Below are 21132 nucleotides of genomic sequence, written 5' to 3'. Positions count from 1 at the left end.
AGAGTACTGTACGCGCACCAGGTCATCTATCATCACATACGTATGCAGATAGCAAACGCACTCAGTGATAGTCATGCAACATGTAAGCCAAGTCGTCCGCCATGCAACTCCGAAATCCACCGACAAAAATTCACCGAACGTCCACGTTTTTCTATTTGGCATGGCAACCAGGGTGGGCAGGGACTGCGTGGATGCACGATGCCTCTCCAGTCTTGTCTAGAAACCCCCCTGCGTTGAGTCTTACAAGCACATTTGTTGTTGTTGTTGTTCAACTATCATGACACCCGATGCAGGCACCCGCTCGTCTGAGTTTCAAGTTTATCATATTCTTGTGTAGCAACCACGTCCGCCTAGGGTGTGGACCCTGGTGTCACCGGTTAACGTTGGCCTGTTAGACACTCGACGGGAGCTCACACATGGTCGAACTTCCCTCGGCATCAGCCTCCCGCCATCTGACGTGACAGGCAATGCCATTGAGCACAACTTCTTCTTCCCGCTAAAGAGCCTAACCTGACGTCCCCTTCAGCGCCAGCGGCGGTGCTCCCCTCAGTCGTCGCCAGCGATTGCTCACCTCAATGACATCCCGATCAAAGATGAACCACCACCGCTCGAACAAGACCTGTCCCACCTCCCAGCAACTCGCATCGTACGGATCCCCGCCATAGACCCTCACGCCCTCCGAGTTATCCTCAAAGTCGTACGCAAAGTTGACCAACGCCAGCGGCCCCGCCGCATGAGGCGGCCTCATCCCCTCGGGCATCGAAAAGATGCCAATCATCCTGTCGCGGACCTGCGGCCACGGCAGGAAATCCAGCAGCGGGTGATGCGGCACGAGCAGCTGCGAGGCCGTGGGCTTCCATGCGGGGGGCAGCTGCTCGGCTGGCGTTGCGGTGCCTTGCGTGAAGGGGGAGACGGCTCCGAGATCCCAGATTTGCTGCGGGCAGCCGATGCGCTCCGCGATGCGCGTGATGGCCCGCAGGAGGGTCAGCTCGTGGACGGGGAGCAGGTAGCTATCGGCGAAGCTGCCGTCGCAGGATGACGGGGATGTGCTGCTGTTGTCCCACAGCGGTGGTGGTGGTGGTGGTGGTGACAGGCCGAGGCTGGCGGGGAGCACGCCTGTCAGGTGGTGGTGGTCGTCGAGGCTTGTTGCGTTGCTGAAGAGGAAGCCTTCGTCTGCTGAACTCTCGTCTGTTATTGCTGCGGATGACAAGCTTGACGTATGCAAGGCATCTTGAAACGGCAGCGGGAACGGCATCGATGTGTCGCTACAGCTGTTGAGCATGCTGGCCACCCATCCTGCTGAAAGTGAAGTCTCCGTCCCTACCAGACCGCCAGAAGAAGGACTAGTAAACTGATCAGATGCCGGCATATTTTCGACGTCGGCTTCTCCATCCTTGTTTTTGTCTGATGGAATAGCTGCGCCGTCATCGCTGTTGTCCTGGCTCTCTTCTTTGCTCCTCTCTTTCTGCCGTCGTATTCGCTTCTTCTCCCCTACACTTTCACGTGTAAGCCGGCATCCAAAGAACAAGAGAGTTGGGACGCATCACCCTCTGCCGAGCGGAGTGGTACTGACTGTATCTTCGCTGTGCCAACACGTTGAGAATCCGCTTCCTCTCTGGTGCATTCTCTTCTATATCCGGCAACTCGAGGACCGGCGCGGGCTTGTAGCTTCTTTGCCGTGTCCGTGGCTTGTTCACGCGGCTGTCATCAGCCTGTGGTGCGGTTTTCGTGCTCATTGTGTTTTGTAGTATCCGGCCAATCGAAGTTCTTCAAGTCATCGCCGGTATTGCATCGATATACTCAATTGAAGGAATCGTAGCTCTGCGAGATCGGCGTCGATGTTGCAGGTTCCAAGTCGTATGTAGCGGCCCCTTGTCTGGGGGTGGGTGGTTGGCCATTTCTATAAGTTTGCAGCTGCAGAACCGGAGCATAACGCGCAAGAGTCGGGCTGGCGCACTGTGACGTGGCAGCATAACGGATATGGTCTACTTCATGCCCCATATCAAGCTACTGCAACGCTAAAGTACTGCTCATCTGTTTGGTGGACAAAACAGTTGGGGCATTGAGCATCCGTACGGAGCATCGCTTCCAAAGCTGAGGTGTGCCTAGGTGAGGTATTGACGAGCTCGAAACACCGCAGACTACCTACCTAGTTACCATCATTCTGATGCTGTCCGAGTCCTGTCCAGCTCCTGACACCGCGTCTACGCGATGTTACGTCTTTTCGCGGGAATAGCATTTGATGCTGGTTGTCAGTTGGGACAATAAACGCGTGCATGATGGTTCAGATGCCTAGCTCTGTAAGCCGGGAGAATTCCAGTCCGAAGAATCGCGTTTAACACAAATATAGATAGTATCGATGCTGTTACGGTTGTCGTTGGCTACCAATCAATGAGCGAAACACAACAATTAATGTACAAAGCCATCATAGGATGGGGCATAACCTTCAAGAAGGAACAAGGCCTCATGTGTATGATGTGAAGTCCAGATTCTCTGCAACTGTAGAGCCCATCTCTGCTCAACAAAGATCGCCAATCATTCAGCAATCATATCTATCCGAACTCTGTTATAGAGTACACCCTGGGTGTGCAAGCCATTTCCAGCTTCATCCCGTGTTCAAAGGATGGACCGCTCTAGATGTATGCAATAGGCAAAGGGCCGCAGAAGAAAGAGCCCGAGGGAACTTGCATGTCAAGATTGGGAAACGACGTGCTGACCCCTTTTGCCAAAGCACCTCGTCGTTCTTATGACTGACACGAATTGGCCACGGCCTTGAATCATCGTGGTCGTTAGAAGAACTACGTACTCATACCAGTCAGGAGTTTTGTCGTGGACGACGACGCAAACATGCGCCTACTCCCTCTTATAGCGCCCAAGTAGCCACTGGTCAACCCTGGCCCCAGAACACATACGCAACCGACCCTGCCATAGGTGATTTCCCTCCTCTCGCGGTCGGGGCCTTGAGGCTCTTCTTGCTACCTAGGACTCCCCACAGTGATATGGCTCCTCGTAAGCCATGCCCTGCTGTAATGTGTTGCAAGGAAGGGCAACACAACTGAAGGGGTCGGTGCGATCGAAGGGAGCACTCTGCAGAGAAGCGGACAGCTTTAGACGTTGGACTCTGTTCTTCCCATGCCGCACATCACCGTTTCTTGCCGTCGCAGTGCTCCTTGGCCTGGCGCTCTTGGTCCCAATCCTCGCACAAATCCTTGTTCCATGACTTGTAGGCTTTCATCTCGGCATCTCACTCGCCGTCGTTGTCGTCTGGCATATTGGACGACGAGGCTTTATCATCCTTTCCTTTCCCACCGTCTACCTTGATCCTTTCACCTCGGCAGAGTTTCTTCGGGTGGCTCGTTGGAGGACTGTTTGGGTTCCTGCACCTTTTGGAGTCAACGCGGGAGCCTCTCAGGTCGGTGCCTAACCTGAAGCTCGAGGTGAAGCTGGTGGCCAAGCTTGTTTGCTGGTCGGCCGCACCAAGTGACACCGAGTCCTGGCTGTTGTCTTGCTGGTCATCGTTGAGAAAAGTCGGCAGTTCGGGTTTTCCGTTTTCGAGGACCAACCCGTCCGAATCTTGGCAAAATGATGGAAGAGCTGTGATATTGCGGCTGTTTTGTGACTCTTGGAGCTCTTGACAATCGAAAAATACATTTGGACTCAAGGCGGTATCCTGCAGTGCTTCCGTGCTTGCGAGAGTCTCTTGTGCCAGGGGTGGTATGTCTCCTCGCGCTCTCGCATTCGCCGCCTGAATAAGCCTATCGCGATGTTCTTTCGCTAGGTCTCTTGCATTCCTCAAGGCGCCAACACCTCGGAGGAAGTCCTCCCGACTGTTTGTCAATACATGACCGTTGATTTCGATCATGTGATACTCCGGCCGCCCTCCGGGTGTCGCCGGCGCGGTAACGTGGTGCGAGTAGAGATGGAGAACCCCTCCGTAGTACAGCGAGCTGAAGGTGTGGGCGTCGCCGTCGTAGACAGGCTTCTCCTCGTCGTAGTTTTGCAGGCTGTGCATGGCGCGAGCTCCGTAAGCTCCGGCATAGCAAGCCTGGCGTTTCATGGCCAGGAAACTCCCGTCAGGGCGTTTGACCTCCAGAAAGAAGTTGGCTGCCACCGGGACATTCTTGTCTTTTGATGGCACAATCATCGGACGGATCTGGCCGTTGGCTCGAAGGGCCTCGTGAACCTCATGGATGTGCGCTCCGTCAAGGAGGGTAGATTGGGGCTTGGGTGCGTCCTCGGTCGTGATGGGCAGGAGCTCGGTGAATATGATGTCCTGTTGGCTATGGATGTCGGTATTGCCGCAAATGGTAGGAATAAGTCTGGCCATGATGTCGTCCTCAGACACGGCATCGTCATCCGCTCTTCGAAAAGTCTTGAATTGTCCTTGTGAGAACCGAGAAGGTGACAACGACGGCCGCTTTCGTGCTAGACGGTCACGGATCTCGTCTATATTCCGCACTTTAGACCTGCAATGACTGAAATAGACGCCATGGTCGTTCAGATGTTGTTCGAAGTTCTTGTCCTTGGCAGATGTCCTGATAGTAACAAGGGCTGTCCCTTTCGTGTTGTGTGTACGTCGACTAGACGAGGACGCAGAGGATGTGCTGGCCATCGTTGCCGCGCCTCTTTGCTCTGGATACTACACCCTCCGTCAGTTGACAAGCTTCCTCAGCACAAGTGGCATTGACAGATATATTACCCCTCGGAGATGGCAGAGATCTGGACCACCGTTTCTCGCAAATCGCGCAAGGTCTCTAGAACAATCACCAGTGGGAACAGACGACTTGGATTGAGGTGCAGTGGAGTTTCGGCGGTCGAGTTCCTGTAAGGCGGGACGCGCGAGCCAGACCTTTGAGAGGTTGTCGTAGAACCGAGGAGGGTAGTTCCAAGCGGTACCGCGTTCTCTTGCTGATTTGGCCATCTGTCGTGGCCGTCCTTTTCCTAAGCATTCTAATGCTAGCCGTCTCCTCTGAGCTGCTGAGGCGGCGCCATGAGCGGCCATTTATTTGAACCGCAACGAGCGGGCGATATAAGGCAGTTGGTTGAAAGGGATGTTTGCCATGTTTGCTGGGCCAAGCACGGTTCTGTCCGAATCGGCGACCTGCAGCAACACGTGCAGTATTCTGGGAGGAGCACACGACAAGAAGGGGCTGGACAAAGAAACGCGAAGCTGTCGCGGGATCATGCATGAGCTGGTTGGTGCCATGAAAGAACTGGAGGTCGGGCTCAGGTACACGTACCTACACTCCACTCGTTGGGTGCCTACATCTACCTGACCTCACGTTACATGTATGCAGTACCTACATATGTTGCAACATTCATCCTTGCGGGGGACAAACAAAGCGCCGCTATCCCAGCGCGTTACATCTCCAGCCATTCCCTCGGCCGCTCCCGAGCTGAGAAGCACTTGTTGTGACACTTTTTCCAAACTTTACCTAACCGCTCTTCTACACGGGCGGACAACACGATGAAGGTATGCTTCCCCTTGTATCGAGCACTGCAACGATTCTCACCATCAGGTCCAGGACATACTCGTCAATGAGCGATATCGCATAGTTCGCAAGATCAGCGAGGGGGGCTTTGGAATGGTCTACTCCGGTATGCCCTCGCACTCGCGACCATACATGTACCTTGCAGAACCCAACCGGATCGCCAGCTTACCTTGACAGGAATCGACCTTGTATCAGGCACGGAAGTTGCCTTGAAGCTAACCCACATAAACGATGACTATGAGGCTCTCCAGGATGAGAATGGCACTTACGAGGCGCTCGCCGGCGGCGTGGGAATTCCTCATGTCCTGTGGTTCGGGCAGGAGTGTGAATACTATGTGCTTGTCCACGAGCTTCTCGGCCCATCCCTCGAAGATTTGTTCAATTACTGCGACCAAAAATTCTCGCTCAAGACTGTCCTGCTCATTGCCGACCAGGTCATTTCTCGGGTCGAGTATATCCATTCCAAAGGCGTCCTTCATCGCGACATCAAGCCGAGCAACCTCTTAATGGGCGTTGGCAGGAGAGGGAACATAATATATGCTATTGACTTCGGTCTGGCCAAGGAACACTGGCTTGCTGAGCGAGACAACCGTTACCAGAACCATCCGTTTTGCGGTACAACTCGATACGCGAGTATCAATAACCACAACGGGCAGGGTAAGCCACCGATCAATGCTGTTCTTTCGCTGCCTTGACTAATGCGATGCAGAACAGTCGTGGAGGGATGACCTCGAGTCTCTTGGCTATGTCCTAGTATACTTTGCTCTGGGCTCGCTGCCGTGGCAGGGTCTGAAGGCGGCGACAGACAAAGAAAAGCAGGAGCTGGTCAAGCACATGAAGACAAGCCTATCGGCCGAGGAGCTCTGTGCAGGCCTACCCGATGCATTCGCCAAGTACATCAACTACACGCGGTCACTGCGGTTCGAGGACAAGCCCAATTACGCACATCTTCGGCAACTTTTTCGCCGTGTCTTCCAATCGAAAGGGTTCAAGTATGACAATATCTTTGACTGGACGGAGAAGAGATTCAATGAGATCCACGGCCTCAAGGACAGTGGCTCAGTACCGCAACCTCCAGCGCCAAAGGGCGGCCGACGAAACATGCGGAATGCTGGAGGGGTGCTCAAACGAGGCCGCCAGCTGAGGCCAAAGCTGTCTAGATTCCCTGGATGAGATGAATGTCTAGCCTGATGCTGGGTTGTCCTATACGACATGTCAGATTGACAGATGCGCAAGCCCTCATACTACTAGCCATGATCTGTTGCTTGGCTGTGTCAGTTCGACAAGGCAACAAGGCGACGTGATGTAGCCTGCGAGCCCGCCCTAGACAGAAGTGACAACAGAACCCCCGTCTCGCGTCTACAATTCGGAACAAAAGCCTGGACTTTACTGAGCTTGACAACGGAGAGATCCCCACTAGGTAGTTGCCTCTCGTGCGATGTCAACTGACGACACGTGATGACGAGGTCTGCTTGCTTCGATTATGAATAATCCCTAGATCGCAGCCTGGATATCGCGTAGTCTGGGATGCATTCCTTGAGAGAGCCTTGCATCGACTATATCATAAGAATTCATGGTCTTTTCCTACCCGAGCAGCCACTTCGCATAGTTTTGCGAGACCCATACCAATAGATATCCATTGCAGCCATGTCCCCGAAAGTCATATCTATATGTCCTTCGCTGCACGGTTTGGCGTTTTCTGTCAGTCTCATGGCCACCGTGCTTCTTATACCGACGGTTGAGGCGAAAACACGCCTTGAGTTCAACGATTTGCGATCCACTGTGCGTTTTATGCCTTTGTCTTGGAGCTCATGAAGTCTGTCTTGGTCTCAATGCCATTATCGCCGCCATTCTAGCTCCAAGCCTTGACGTATGTAGTACCAGTTGTGGGCTTTTCCCGTCGTCCAGGCTCTGATCTCTCACTGAGCTAACTACACTGCTCTGTCATTGATTTCTTGTTGATTCCTCATACACTGACATCTGATGCTTTACAATGGTAGTAAGTCTTGAATAGCCCTTTCCAAGAAGCAGATATGTAGACATGTATAGAAGTAATTGGTTTGTGGTTTGACTTGATTTTGAATTATGACATGCCGAATCCGGTAGCTGGAGAGAAGCCACTTGCATACAGTAATACGAGAATTCGGATGTCGCTACTTGGAGCTTGTAAGATCCATATCACTAGCCTTCTATTGAAGCCTGCCTTGACGTTGATTGGGTACCGGGCTCATTTATTTCCGATTATGGCTGTATGGCTGACAACATGAACAGTTGTAAGTGTCTGAGAAGGTAGGTATTTATAGAAACCAACTTGCGACTCAGTAGCGTCTCTAACACAAGACTATCAGACGAGGCTATTACATGTGTCCAATCAGCTAACATATAATGCAAGTACGAGTTTCCTAGCTGGGATAGCATGTAAGATCGATTAGAGTAGATTGATTGTCCCAGATTTGCTTATGGTCTCAGGTGTGCTACTAGGGCTGAGTAACGATCAAGTTTGTGTAAAGGTTGAGTTGTGGTCTTGGAAGGCTCTGGCACTTCGTCGAGCTTCTACCCTTTGTCAATCAATCATCTGAACAGAGCGTTGATTTATATCTTTTGGGGGGTTTATATATCAATTGCTGCATTCATGATTGCTTCATAGACGAGAATCCATCGATCTTTTCTTTTGGTTGGCTCGACTACATGTGATCCGTACTTCAGCCCCCTCCTGCTTTAACCTAGGTGTGGCAGTCTTATGCTCAGAACTAGTGGTAGGTCTGAGTAAATTCAATTCGAACAAACGATTCACCTTGGAGGAACGTCCGCGCTGAGTGGTGAGATTATTCCCAAAAAGACCCATCAATCGAGCGTAAAGTCATTTGCATCTACTTTTGACAACTATATACACGAGCATTGTTTCCAATTCAGTCCCCCATGTTATTGAGCATACCAAACAACAGATAGGTAGGGTAAGCCAAATATTCGCAACAACGCTTACACCGCTGTCATACCATTCATTATCTATGCAAAGCCAGCGCTGACAACAAAGCTCACATCATCGTTGAACAAGGTCGTAGTGTCAAAATCATGCTCTCCACCGTTCGCCGCAATATAACCCAGCGAGTTGAAGTGACGCCAGTAGCGAGTAGGGTAGCTCCAAGAGCGGAACGAGTTGCCCTGGCCGTTGAGACCGGCCTGCGGACAAAAGGTGGCGTCTTCGTGGAAGAGCTTGCTGTTGTCGTTGGCGTTGACCATGAGCTGGTAGTTGGAGTGCCGGATGAAGCTTCCAGGGCTGTCTCTGGACTCGAACGAGAAACAAGCGCTGTTCCCGAGGCCTGTGCGGACGGTCCAGCTGGCCTGCTGCTTCAGAGCGGTGCTGCTAGACGACGACACGACCTGGGTGTTGACCGTGGCGCCGGTGTGCGCAATGTAGCGGTTCGTGCAGCACGACGTCGTCGCTCTCAGCGAGATGGAGGAGCCGACGCTCAGGGCCGGGCCGCTGGTCATGAGCGAGGTGTCATAGACATACTTGGCGGCGACGAGGTTGGCCTGCACCGCGTTCTCCGTGCTGTCGGACGGGTACCCCGACGTCATGACGCCCTCGTAAAAGGTGCCCTGGGCACGGTTGCTGTTGTCGCCGCCGATGCCGAGGATGATGGCGCCCTCTTTGCTCATGGGGTTGTAGCCGTTTGCTGGCCGCTGGCCGCTGTAGAAGGTCGACAGAGTGCCCGACGTGGCATCGCCGCCGCGAATCGCCCACTGGCCCGGCTCTCCCTTGACCACGGCAGTGACGAAGCGGAAGTTGATTGTCGGGTCAGCAGGGTTGTTGATCGGGTCGTACCCCGAGAAGAGCCCGTTCTCGAGGTCCGCCATGATCCAGGGGCCGCTGCCGGAGCCGGTGCCGCGCCCGGAGCCGTCGCCGGTGCCAAAGTAGATGGCCTCCATGTGGCCGTTGCCCGTGTCGAGGCTGTTGGTCTCGGCGTTGCCGTAGTCGAAGCAGCAGCCGGTGTTGTAGTGCGTGCCGTCAAAGATGGCATACATGCCCTGTGGTTGGTCGCCCGTAGCGGTGCCGTTCGGCTGGTTGTTGCGGTAGCCGGTGAAGGGCGCGATGAAGACGCCGTACGCCTTCTGGCCGTTCAGCCGGACGGGGGCTCCGATGGCGCTGGCAAGGTTGTCATAGCCGTTGGGCTGCGGACCGCTTGCAGCTCCGCCAGGAGGAGCCTGGGTGAGGTGGTTGCCACGGCCGGACTGGTCATAGATGACGGTGATGAGGCAGGTCGTGCCGGCGCAGAACGAGTCCTGAGCGGCGGCATTGGCAACGCCGCCGGCGGAGAGCGTCGCGATGTTGGTCGTGGCGCCATCGGAGCCTCGTGATACTTGATACAGAGGGCCTGAGTAAGCTCCGTACAAGGCGCGGGTGGTGCTGTGAGCAGCAACACATGGTGTTCCGCCAGATGCGTAGATGTCACAGGGTCCGGCTGTGGCCAAGGGGCTCGCGGCAACGAGGCCCAAGGCGAGGAGGCCGGAACGCCGACGGTCTGTTCGAGGGGACATGGCTGGATGGAAGAGCCGTTGGCTAGAGGAATAAGGGGGGAAGAGAGAGCAAGATGATGAAGCACGACCGGATGAGCAAGCTATCTCAGCAAAAGAGCGATCTCATCGAGCTTTTAAGCTCCTGAAGTCTATCGTGTCTACCCCTGTAAGGTCTTCACCCAACCCCATGCAACGTCTCTTTGCGAATAGTATCAACAACATCTATAACGAAAGGGGCAGGACATTGTTTAGCAGTCGCGGATAAAGTCCTGCATAGTCTGCTAATACTACCTTTGTGGCTGCTTATTGCCAAGTGAGATCTGAGCTGACCTGTCATGTAGACTTCAGTAGTCTCAGATAAACTCTGGAATGAGAGACTTTTAGCTCCGCTCATGTTGTGACCCTGCTCCTTGTTTCCTTGCATCCAAGATATCTCATGGAGACTGTACCCATGACGGGCCTGACGCAAGGTTGCTGCTGGCACGGATCAGATAGTGACCAGCAACTCTGTGACGGTTGTGCCCTTTCCGATGGATTAGGGATCTTCATCTCGATATGAGAAGATGCGCTAGCTAAAGTTTGCTGAGTTGTCCGCTCTACTATCTTGAAAGCTTGCTATTATTCCCTACCTATGGACTGAAGTGAGATGTGGTTGGGAGACAATGGCAGGGGAATCCTTGTGACTGGCCACAATGTTTCTCCGGGTGTCGCAGATGACTCCGGCCCTCCTCATTGCCCTTCTCAGACTCCTTACTCCAACTGCCGATCTTCTCGGAGAGTATGCGGCAATCTGGCAACCCCAGTTATTATAGAAACCATGCGTGACGCTCTCAACAATGGTATCTGCATGAATAGTCACCAGGCTAGCAGGGGGAGAAGAAGCGCCGAGAAAGCACATTGAACAAGCGCGTACAGAGTATACCAAGCTCATACATCAAGATCTCCGCTACAGTTGATGTCGCGTTATGTGTATAGTTGCGCGTCAGTGTGGTCAACATCGTCCGAGTCTCGGTTCTTCTCCTGCTTCGCTTCGCTAGGGTCATCTGAGTCGTTCCTCTTGGCTCGCTCGATTTGGCCCGTGCGGGAATTTCTCCCCTCACGCGTGCCAATAGCAGTCGATATTTGCCTTGTTTGCCTGCTAGAAGGATCATGCAAGGATCCACTGCCATCGTGGGATAGTACTATCTAGAACATCGCCCTGGTTGGCATCGGGGATTAAAAGCCGGTCCTCCTGTGAGGGCGGGCATCAATCAATCACATGCTCGACGAGTCACGGCACCGCGCGTCTACCCCAGCTTTGAAAAGGGCGTCTACTGTAGGGGAGGGGACTGCAAGGGGGGGAGGGGGGGCTTTGGATCTGCAAGCGTCGCTTTCTGGTTTTGTTTTGCTTAACTCCGGTGTTGGGCGTTTTCAAGAAGCAGCAAGAAACGCTGATCGGAGCGTAGCACATCAAGGTTGTGTTTTTCCCCGGATCGACGAGATTCCTCGTGACGTGGGCTTGGGCGTATTCGGCCCAGAGCTGCCCATGGGGGAACAAGGCAGGGATAGCTTCAGAGTTGCATTCTTGTGGAGAAATCCTTCCGAAGCCGAAGCGAGGGCTCGTCGTTGTGGCATGACGTCTTTAGCCTTTCTGGCCCAATTCACGCATGAATCCTACATGGCGATACAATGTAGTGACGGAAGTTGGGCTCGAGGCGTAGATGACGAGGCATCCTGGCCATGAACAATCAACTGGGAGGATCATCTGGGTCTTTGTGTCCCCTGAGACTTGAACACGTGCTGATATAACACATGATGATGATGATGGTGATGATGGTGGTGGATGTGGATGATGTAAACCATGATATGGATGCAACGCAGGACATGATTTTTTCAAATGACTTCTCTCATCGTCATCCATACAGGAGTAATCAAGATGAATCAACCGTCTAATAAGAAAGGATGGGTTTCCAACAAAGTCTTCGGCTCAAGTCCGAGCTGCTTCGCGAAAGACGGCATTACCGGTCGAGCGAGAGGCCCACTAATCCATTGCCTGTTTAGGTAGGTGCTGAGTCTGGCAGTCCTTGAGCCAAGACGTCTCTGTTCCTCTTCAATCCGAAGGAATATCGTCACAATAAGTCTACATCATGAGATCAATGTAATGTTACACCGCTAAAGGACTGATATAGGATGCATGCATGCTTCATCTCATTGATTTCTAACCGGGCATTGACCCAAAACGAGGCATTAATCGGAAAGTAAGTACTATCGAGTTGGTGGAGATGAAGGAGCGGGAGCGGGAACCATGGAATCGTCGAGGATTGCTCTCTGTCACTGGCCACTATGGGCTTCCACAATTTTCTTTTGCCGCGTCCTGTCCTTCCAATCGCGAGGTAACTTTCACGTTTATGAATGCTTTCCTTGGCCTCGCTGTGTCTGCTTTACAAGAGCGGGAAAGCTACTCAGGCTGCCAGATATTCAGTGACACGGGACATTGAGTAGCTTTGAACCAATGCAGTCATGGAGGTTCTGAAAGAAGAGAGAAAAAGATTGATTGTCTGGTTGGTCCTTGCATGCGTTAGGGTCGTATGTTCTCATACAACCCAGGCGTAATATATATTGTGTTGTCAAGTCCTGACAATTCGCAACTAACGCTACTTACTCACCTTCTCGATAGTGTTTGTCCAGGAATTGAAGAGTTAGACATGAAGAATTAGTCTTGGGTTCCTTAAGGCCTATTCTGGGTTTGCCATGCGCAAGAAGAGGCCATTCACTTGGCAGCTTCTCTTGCAGTGAGTGGCAATTCAGCACCCCAGTCTGGCTCCCTATCAAGCATGGATATCCAATACTGTTATAACTGCTACTTCTCAGACTAGGTAGGTGTAGAAGGGGATTGCACTCTCTGCTGCCACCACTGCGTCCTTCTAGGTAGTCCCGATATAAGCTTTTGGTGGCCATACCTATTTTCCAGAGTACCTAGGTATAATAAGTCTGTATGTATCTTCGGACGCAAGATATTTAGGTAGGTCAGGGTGCAGGATTGTTAATCCCCTACCAGATCTCTTCCACTGGTAAATTATCTACGGAGCATGAGCCCCTTATCTTGCTTTCTTAGACTTATACTGAAGGCAATTGACACAGATATGTTTCCAAGGAATACGCAAACACATCCATGATTCAGATAGCTAAAGCTAAAGGAGTTAAATATTGCTCTAATTGAGGATTTATATACTTTGTACCTTTTTTATAAAATAATTTATGTATTTAATTAAAACTTCTAAAAGTAAAAGTATTAAATTCATAACCATAATATTCCATATCTTTAAGTTTTCTTGTATATTTTCTAGGTTTTAAATTAGAACAATAACCTCTTGTATAGAAAAAGTCATAAAGTCAAAACAAATAATCGCTATGTTTATCACTTTGTCTATATTGAAAAGTGATGCACTAGCAAAGATACTCGAGCATGCAATTACTCGTGAACTCATGCATTATTCACAGCCAACGAATTCGGGCAACAGAGCAAGGGGCTACTTCTTTACATAGGTATGTCCTGACAATCTCTGAGGAGAAAAAGGAATTATGAAGAATAAAAACAATGAAGAAAATTGAACAATAAAAATATAAAAAAAAAGAAGACGAGCCATCAGGCCATTAACTTTGTTGGAGAAAACTGGAGGATTTTGTTTAGACAACAGTTCTCACAACTTAATGTACCTAGGTATTTAGGACTGCACCTCTTGCCTACCTATATACATCGGTATTGACTTGGCTGAAGCTCTGCCTTGATATATCTGCCGATAGACCTTATTTCATGTTCTCCAGCTTCATGGCGTCCCTGAAGATTTCTTCAATCAGTGCAAAATGCCAGCAGCAAGAACCCAGTCAAGTTATTGTATGCTATTGATTGCTTGGTCAAACAAGGTCAGGCAACATTGCTACAATGAGAACACATAGAAAATAGAATGAAAAATAAACATAACCTCAGAGGCCAACCCGTCGTTTGAAGAAGTGCCGTTCAGCTCAACGTCATGGCTTCGGTGCCTGATCGGATAGTGAGTGCGTATGAAGCGTGGAGAGCCGTTGGGCCTCCGGAGGAAAGCTGAGTAGACTTCCTGTTACAGACGCTTTTATTGGTGTGATTCTGGAAAGGGTTCAGGTCGCCCCTGGTCGGTAAGAAGGAGTGAGAGTTTGTGAGACCCTTATCGTGATTTTGATTCAGGTGAGAGAAATGATGGAGTCACACTCGGTATGGTATCGATCAAGCCCCATCACTATACTGAATTGAGGGCTGGCACATCTATTCCTTTTCTTATAACACTTATGAAGCATTTCCCCCATGACTACCCCAACCGAGGTGGAGATTACCAGGCCAAGACTACATCTCATCCTATCGAATTTCTTGCGATATATAAAATTCTGTTGGCGGCAAGCACAGGAAGTCAGGAACATTTCCCGTCAGCGTAAACCAGCTTCATATAACCCCACCAATTCTTCCAAAAGAAGTCTTCTTACTCCTCTTCATTGCATGGATCCGTATTGTTCTAACCAATGATGTCACGACACATGGGCCAGCATCTGCAAGTTTCAGCTGCTATCCTCAGCTATTACCAGCATGAAATATTTCCTCTCCCAAGCATGTTTCTCTTTGATATGGCATACTCAGGTTTCGTGTCTCGCTGCCTCCTCACGGTTTTTCGGTCGAAGAAGCGCTTCTCATTTCATCTTTCTCCCCCCTTCGATTCCTTCCGATGAAAGTCTGGAAAGCTCACAGAAAGCGCTCGCGTATGGTGCTCAGATTCCGGCGCGTTTCAGCTCACAGAGAAATTGTTAGAGCAGGCAATGTCTTGTTTACCGTCGCTCTGGCACATCGTATGTGCACTAATGAAGGCAAAACAAGGAGCTCACTAATCTCATGGCAACGATTAGGACCCTCTTCATCAGAAGCCTTACGAGGAGTCGAGCAACCAGGAACAGCAGGACAAACACAAAGAAGTAGGCATCAAATCAGCAAAGAACTATGGAGCCGTGCGCTTCTGGAGGTAAAACAGTCCAAAGATCAAGATGCCATCAAACTCATTGACGAGATTGGGAGCCGGGTCGGCCAAGATGGCACGACTGATACCTGCCCGACAGTCATGGCGGACTTGGTGATGAGCATCTCAGAGACAATGGAGCGCCAACTGAAGGAGAAGAAAAGCCCTACTTTGGCGTCTTCATACGTTGAAAAGACAATCGACGCTCTCAATCAATTTGTCTCAGTTGGGGATGTTGCTGTCAGCTATGACCCAGTACACGCTGCCCTTCCATGGGCTGTTGTACGGGCGGTCCTTGTGGTATGAGCCATGCTAGAATTGCCTGAACCTGATGCAGACTGACGTTGTGTTACTTTGAGTAGACTGTTGCATCAAAGTATCAGCTTGATGCACAGATACTAGGAGGGCTGGCTTCCGTCACCTCGTTATTGCTGCAGTGCAACATGTACCAAAAGCTGTACTTGTCCTCCGACCACGACCCGGATGGTGTTGAGGAAGCTCGAGAGGCTCTTAAAGAGTCTCTTGTCGCCTCCTATGTGAGCTCGCTGTATTTTCTGGGTTTTGTGTACGCCCGGCGGAGGAGGAATATGGCAGTGGTGGCTCCCTTTGTGCTCCACGAAGTCGAGAAAAAGGTCAAGGATCTCGACGACAGTAGCCGCCAACTTACCAACAAAGCAGACGACTGTGAAAGATTCTATACCTCTCATACCAGCTCATCTTCACAGAAGCTCATCGAGCTTATTGACAGCTTGCGGCAGTCTTCGAGCTACCACTCGTGCGTATAACCGCCACCATTCCGGAAGTTCTACATGCTAATAGCACACTGCCGCACAGCATACTCCTTGAGAGCATACAGAAAGAGTTTATCATAAGCAAGCTACTAATCGCTCAGGGTGCGGCTTTTGATGATTACTCTCAGACATTCCGAGACGAATGTTACCCCGGCACGCGCCTTGAGATACTCGACTCAATATACAAATGGGTAGCTGATCCAGCCAGCCCTGCCATCTTCTGGCTGCAAGGAATGGCGGGAACGGGCAAGTCAACCATCGCGCAGACGGTGACCAAGAAGCTAGATGGAGTCAATCTGGGTGCAAGTTTCTTCTTCAAACGAGGTGACGGCGATCGCGGGACACCTCGGCGGTTCTTTGCAACAATTGCTAGCCAAATGATTCGCAAACAGCCCCGACTTACCAAGATCCTCTACGATATTATCCAGGAAGAGCCCGAGATTGGAGACAAGATGCTGGAGACTCAGTTTCGGAAACTTTGGGCTCGCCCATTGAAGGAGCTGGCTGCCGAACCTACCACGGAGCCGACGACAATCGTGGTGGTGGTCGATGCACTCGACGAATGCGATCCACCAGAGGACGCAAAGCTTCTCATCAAACTCCTGACCGAGCATGATGTTGTTTCTTGCCTCAGAGTCAAGATACTTCTTACAAGCAGGCCAGAATACCATATAGCCCTCCAGTTCAACATCTCAGGCAACCCGCGTCGAGATCTGATTCTGCATCGTGTCGACGAAGCCATCGTTCAAAGCGACATCCGCACATATCTGCGAATCGACATTGAGAAGTACACGAAGCAATATAACCAGCAAACAGAAAAGATGGGACAAGGCCAAGTGCTCCCAGCTGACTGGCCCGGAGAAGAAACATTCGAGCGACTTGTACAAATGGCGACGCCCCTCTTCATCTCTGCTGCAACAGTATCCCGAATGCTTCGAAACGATCAGTGGCCTGCGACGCCTGAGCAAAAGGTAGAGCACATACTCGAATTCAGCACAAAGGGCCAAGGCCAGGTGGAGGATCTATACCGTTCGATCCTTGCTCAAATCATGAGTCAGATCCCAGTCCGCGCCAGACAGAGATACATCGACGACTTTCAGAGGATTGTCGGATCGGTTATTCTTCTTGCAAGCCCTCTCTCTGTTGTCGCTCTCTCAAGTTTGCTTGGGATTCAGGAGAACGAGATATACAAGAAACTCAGCTCTCTGTCTTCCGTGTTGGACGTACAGTCCAGAGATGCGCCAGTCAAGCTATTCCACCTTTCGTACCGGGATTTCTTGTTAGAACAGGATTCATTCAGCAATATTGAGGATCAAGATCCTTGCCGAGGGTTATACATTGAAGAAGTAGCCGCTCATGCGTGGCTGGCAGGTCAATGTCTACAGCTCCTATCTATGAACTTACATAACGACGTCTGCAATCTCCAGGATCCGGCTGTGAGCAGAAGGGAGATTCGGGAAGAAAAGATTCGACAGTGTTTACCTCCCGAAGTGGCTTATGCATGCCTCTACTGGATACACCACGTAGAGGCAGGGAAAAGGGGGCTCCAAGACGGAGGACCCGAGCACAAGTTCCTCGAAACTAAGATGCTGAACTGGATCGAGGCGTTAGCCTGGCTCGAGAGGTTAAACGAAGGGCTTGAAGGAATCCGAACCTTGAAAGATATGGCTCATGTAAGTTTCCCTTTGACATTTGTGGATCTTTCGAAGACTTAAGATATTCGAGCATCGTAGACATTGTAGGTCGATTGCGTAAGCTCTAACATTTGGTATACAGAACGCCGGAAGTCAGGGAATTTTTCGACTACTCGAAGACGCCGAAAGATTCGTCTTTTCGTTCAGGCCGGTAATTCAAGAAACGCCATTGCAAATTTACAACTCGGCACTTGTTTTTTCGCCGACTATGAGCATCGTTCGGAAGACTTTTGCTTCGAACAGTCCAACTTATATCAAAGGGATGCCACAAGTCGATACCCACTGGTCTGCTTGCATTCAGAGCATCGAGTCCAAAGACAGAGATGCAGAAAGGCCGGTAGGCATTCAGTTGCTCTCCAACGAGACATTGGTCAGTGGCCTTCATGCGGGCTCTGTCAAAATCTGGGATCTCAACAGTGCCTCCTGTCTCCATGACTTTGATATCGAATCAGACAAGGCTCACGAGTTTGCCGTATCACCAGAAGGCAAAATCGCAATCATGGGAGAAAGGCATGTGCAGATTTGGACTCTCCAAGATCGACGGTGCTTATATACGCTGGACCATAACCTAGGGCGTCCCTACATGCACGTGTCCATGGCATTCTCGCCTACTGGGGATTACCTCTATGCGTTATCGTTGGCTGGCGAGTATACTGTCTTTGACATTCTCCGCAGAGAAGCCAAGACGGTTAAGCTTGACCGAGCCCTTGACATGGGGAGCAAATGTCTCTCAAAGGATGGGAAATTGGCAGCTTTTTTCGATGAGCACGAAGTTGTCCTCTGGGATCCCGATGCCAACATAATTCTCCAGGAGCTGAAGAATATTGAAATCACCATCAGTACAGCCACCTTTTGCCAAGCAGGGGAGCTTCTTGTACTGGGAGCCTTTGGCGGCGAAATCCGCCTGACGAATGTCAAGACAGGAGAAACTGAACAGGAGTTTGACGGCCAGGTTGGAATGGTCCAGGCCCTCGCCATATCCAAGAATCAGGAGCGGCTCGTCGTTGGCGGCGGGCACAACCCTTCGATTGCGATATGGGATGTCAAGAACCATGTCCTGCAACACATTCTCACGGGCCACACGAGGTCCATTTTGTACGTCGCTTTGTCTCCGGACGAAAATACACTTGCGTCCTATTCATGGGATGCAATCAAGATTTGGGCCTTGCCGCTCGCACCTCCTGCATCCTCCCAGACTCGTGCCATTGGAACAAACATTGGGCACATGGTTCTCGACTCAGACGGCCAAACGCTCTACCATTCGGAGATGGAGGCCGTCGGAACGTGGGATCTGAACACCATGAAGTGCGTAAAGAGATCCGAGGTTGGCTCCGTGTTTGGCGTTGTACTGTCAGACTTCTCGCCACTCGCCGCCATCCTGGGCATGAAGCACACCGAGATATGGGATCTGAGCAAGCATTGCCGCGTCCAGACGCTGCAGACACTGGAGAAATTGCGGTCATCGGGAAACCTGCATGAGTTGCCCCCGAGTCAACTTGCCCTCCAACCATGTGCTTTATCCAAAGACGCCCGGCTGTTTTACTCACGGTCTCACTTTTGGTCTGAACCCAAGATGTACTGGTCGATGCTGCAGACGTGGGATTCTGTCACCGGCGACTGCGTGCACGTATCTAGCAACAGTGAACGAGCAATCACAGCAATCTTCATGTGCCCTGGGGGCCAGCAAGTGGCGTTGATTGAGACGTCCGATATCCGGCCGCACGCGGAGGTTGGGAGGGCGGACATTCGTATTCAGGACGTTTCAACGGGTTGCTGCATCTGTGTCATCCACACCGAGGCTGCGGTCGAATCCGCCGTATTTTCCGCAAAGGGTACGCAGATCATTGCCATCACACCAACTCGGGACGTTGGGATCTTCGATACGTCGACAGGGGCCAAGATACTGGGCCTCTCCCTTGAGCTGGACCCGTACGATGGTAGGCCACTTTTCCACTTGTCTCCGAGCTTTTTCAACAGAGAGCTCGTGGTCCACAAGGATATGCCCAGTGAAGAAGTCAGGGGCTCTTTACTGAAGGAGTATGGCATTTCGCCTGATGGATCCTGGTTGACGAGGCGTTTGAAGAGAGTGCTGTGGCTCCCCCCTGAATACCGCCCGTCGTGTGCTATTCTGGCACCATCTCAGTTAATCTTGGGATGTGGTGGCCGTGTGGTCACAATGGTGTTAGAGTCATAGAGACCAATGCAATAGTTGCATGAATATATCAATGACAGTTTCTGTTTTTGGCTCCCCCCTTTCTGCACTGGAACCAACATCAATCTATTCTACCCGATAAATCAGCAGCCACCCGTCCTATTTACTCACCCAACTTCTCTGTGAGTGATACAGTGATGCAGCCAAGACGATAATAGCTGCAGCTAATCTCCGCCCAACTGTGCTTGATGAAGTTTAGAGTGGGAGGTAGTTATGGCAAAGATATTCCATTACTGCCTCTAAAGTTTATGTATAATCCTTTGACCTGTCCTATCTGACAGCTCCTGTCATTGATACGACATACTTCACGATAATCAAGCATCTGCAACTTCAGCCTTGCTACAGTTTCGGTTCAGTCTCTACTACTATATTCCTGCCATGCCGGACCGCAATCGCTATACAGTTGGATGGATCTGCGCCCTTTCCAAGGAGCTGGTTGCTGCAAGAGCCTTTCTCGACTCGGAACATAAAAGCCCTAGCTACGTCGCCAAACATGATAGCAATAGTTATCTGCTGGGAAGTATGGCAGGCCACAACGTTGTAATCGCGGTCCTACCTGCTGGGGAGTATGGGACGACCTCCGCGGCCACTGTCGCAAGAGACATGGTGCACAGCTTTCCCAACATCAGGTTCGGGCTCATGGTCGGCGTCGGTGGCGGCGCTCCAAGCAGTGAGCATGACATTCGCCTGGGCGATGTTGTTGTCAGCATGGTTAGGGAGGGAAAAGGGGCAGTTTTCCAATACGACTACGGCAAGACGATGCAAGATCAAGCTTTTCAATACACCGGATACCTGAATCAGCCACCAACGGTCGTTCGAACGGCCATCAGCGCACTCGAGAGTGAAGGACTTGCTGGTGGCTACCAGCTGGAAGAAGCGATCAACGATGTGTTACTGAAGAGACAAAGATTGGTGCCGGAATTCGGCAGACCAGATCCCAGCAGCGACAAGCTCTTTCGCAGTGATGTGGTCCATCCACCGGTCGCTGGCAGCTGCGCGCAACTTTGTCTTGACGATCCCTGGAAGTTGGTCTCTCGTCATGAGCGAACGGCAGCAGAGAGCAATCCGGCCGTCCACTACGGCATCATTGCTTCCGCAAATCAGGTGATGAAGGATGCCATGATTAGGGACAAGCTTGTGGGACAGAAGAATGTGCTGTGTTTTGAGATGGAAGCAGCAGGACTCATGAACCACTTCCCTTGCCTCGTCATCAGGGGCATTAGTGACTACTCCGACTCGCATAAGAACAAGGAGTGGCAAGGATATGCAGCAATGACTGCGGCTGCATACGCAAAAGCTCTCCTTCGGAAGATTGTTCCTTCGCAGGTCGACGAGGTAGAAAGAATCGGCAAGCGATTAGCACAGAGTCAGTTTTCCCCGGCCTAGATGTATGAACCCAGGTTTGACAAG

General features: G+C 51.3%; 6 protein-coding genes across 6 annotated transcripts; 3 read left to right on the top strand and 3 right to left on the bottom strand.

The window, feature by feature from the left end:
• Positions 1-505: 505 nt before the first annotated feature.
• Positions 506-1736, bottom strand: TRIREDRAFT_74971 (uncharacterized protein; the record flags this gene model as incomplete). The annotated part of the gene is made up of 2 exons (XM_006962152.1): positions 506-1491; positions 1574-1736. The coding sequence occupies 2 exons, from the start codon at positions 1734-1736 to the stop codon at positions 506-508; spliced, it is 1149 nt and encodes a 382-aa protein (XP_006962214.1).
• Positions 1737-3244: 1508 nt separating this feature from the next.
• Positions 3245-4921, bottom strand: TRIREDRAFT_103907 (uncharacterized protein; the record flags this gene model as incomplete). The annotated part of the gene is made up of 2 exons (XM_006962151.1): positions 3245-4639; positions 4700-4921. 2 exons carry the CDS (start codon positions 4919-4921, stop codon positions 3245-3247), a joined length of 1617 nt encoding a protein of 538 aa, XP_006962213.1.
• A 601-nt stretch (positions 4922-5522) lies between these two features.
• Positions 5523-6665, top strand: TRIREDRAFT_55049 (casein kinase 1, delta subunit; the record flags this gene model as incomplete). Its single annotated transcript, XM_006962360.1, has 3 exons — positions 5523-5598; positions 5670-6149; positions 6202-6665. Coding segments are annotated over 3 exons (1020 nt in total), but the record flags the coding sequence as incomplete, so codon positions are not given.
• A 1833-nt stretch (positions 6666-8498) lies between these two features.
• On the bottom strand, positions 8499-10031 carry TRIREDRAFT_55319 (glycoside hydrolase family 54; the record flags this gene model as incomplete). The annotated part of the gene is made up of 1 exon (XM_006962150.1): positions 8499-10031. One exon carries the CDS (start codon positions 10029-10031, stop codon positions 8499-8501), a length of 1533 nt encoding a protein of 510 aa, XP_006962212.1.
• Positions 10032-14020: 3989 nt separating this feature from the next.
• TRIREDRAFT_120231 (uncharacterized protein) lies at positions 14021-19704 on the top strand (the record flags this gene model as incomplete). Its single annotated transcript, XM_006962359.1, has 7 exons — positions 14021-14048; positions 14114-14162; positions 14656-14861; positions 14919-15325; positions 15388-15800; positions 15845-17489; positions 17593-19704. The coding sequence occupies 7 exons, from the start codon at positions 14021-14023 to the stop codon at positions 19702-19704; spliced, it is 4860 nt and encodes a 1619-aa protein (XP_006962421.1).
• Positions 19705-20100: 396 nt separating this feature from the next.
• TRIREDRAFT_55666 (uncharacterized protein) lies at positions 20101-21108 on the top strand (the record flags this gene model as incomplete). Its single annotated transcript, XM_006962358.1, has 1 exon — positions 20101-21108. One exon carries the CDS (start codon positions 20101-20103, stop codon positions 21106-21108), a length of 1008 nt encoding a protein of 335 aa, XP_006962420.1.
• Between the last annotated feature and the right edge of the window lie 24 nt (positions 21109-21132).

This window comes from Trichoderma reesei, assembly GCF_000167675.1.
Source record: "Trichoderma reesei QM6a unplaced genomic scaffold TRIREscaffold_2, whole genome shotgun sequence".
Lineage (NCBI taxonomy): Eukaryota > Fungi > Ascomycota > Sordariomycetes > Hypocreales > Hypocreaceae > Trichoderma > Trichoderma reesei.
This window is presented reverse-complemented; position numbering and strand designations above follow the sequence as displayed.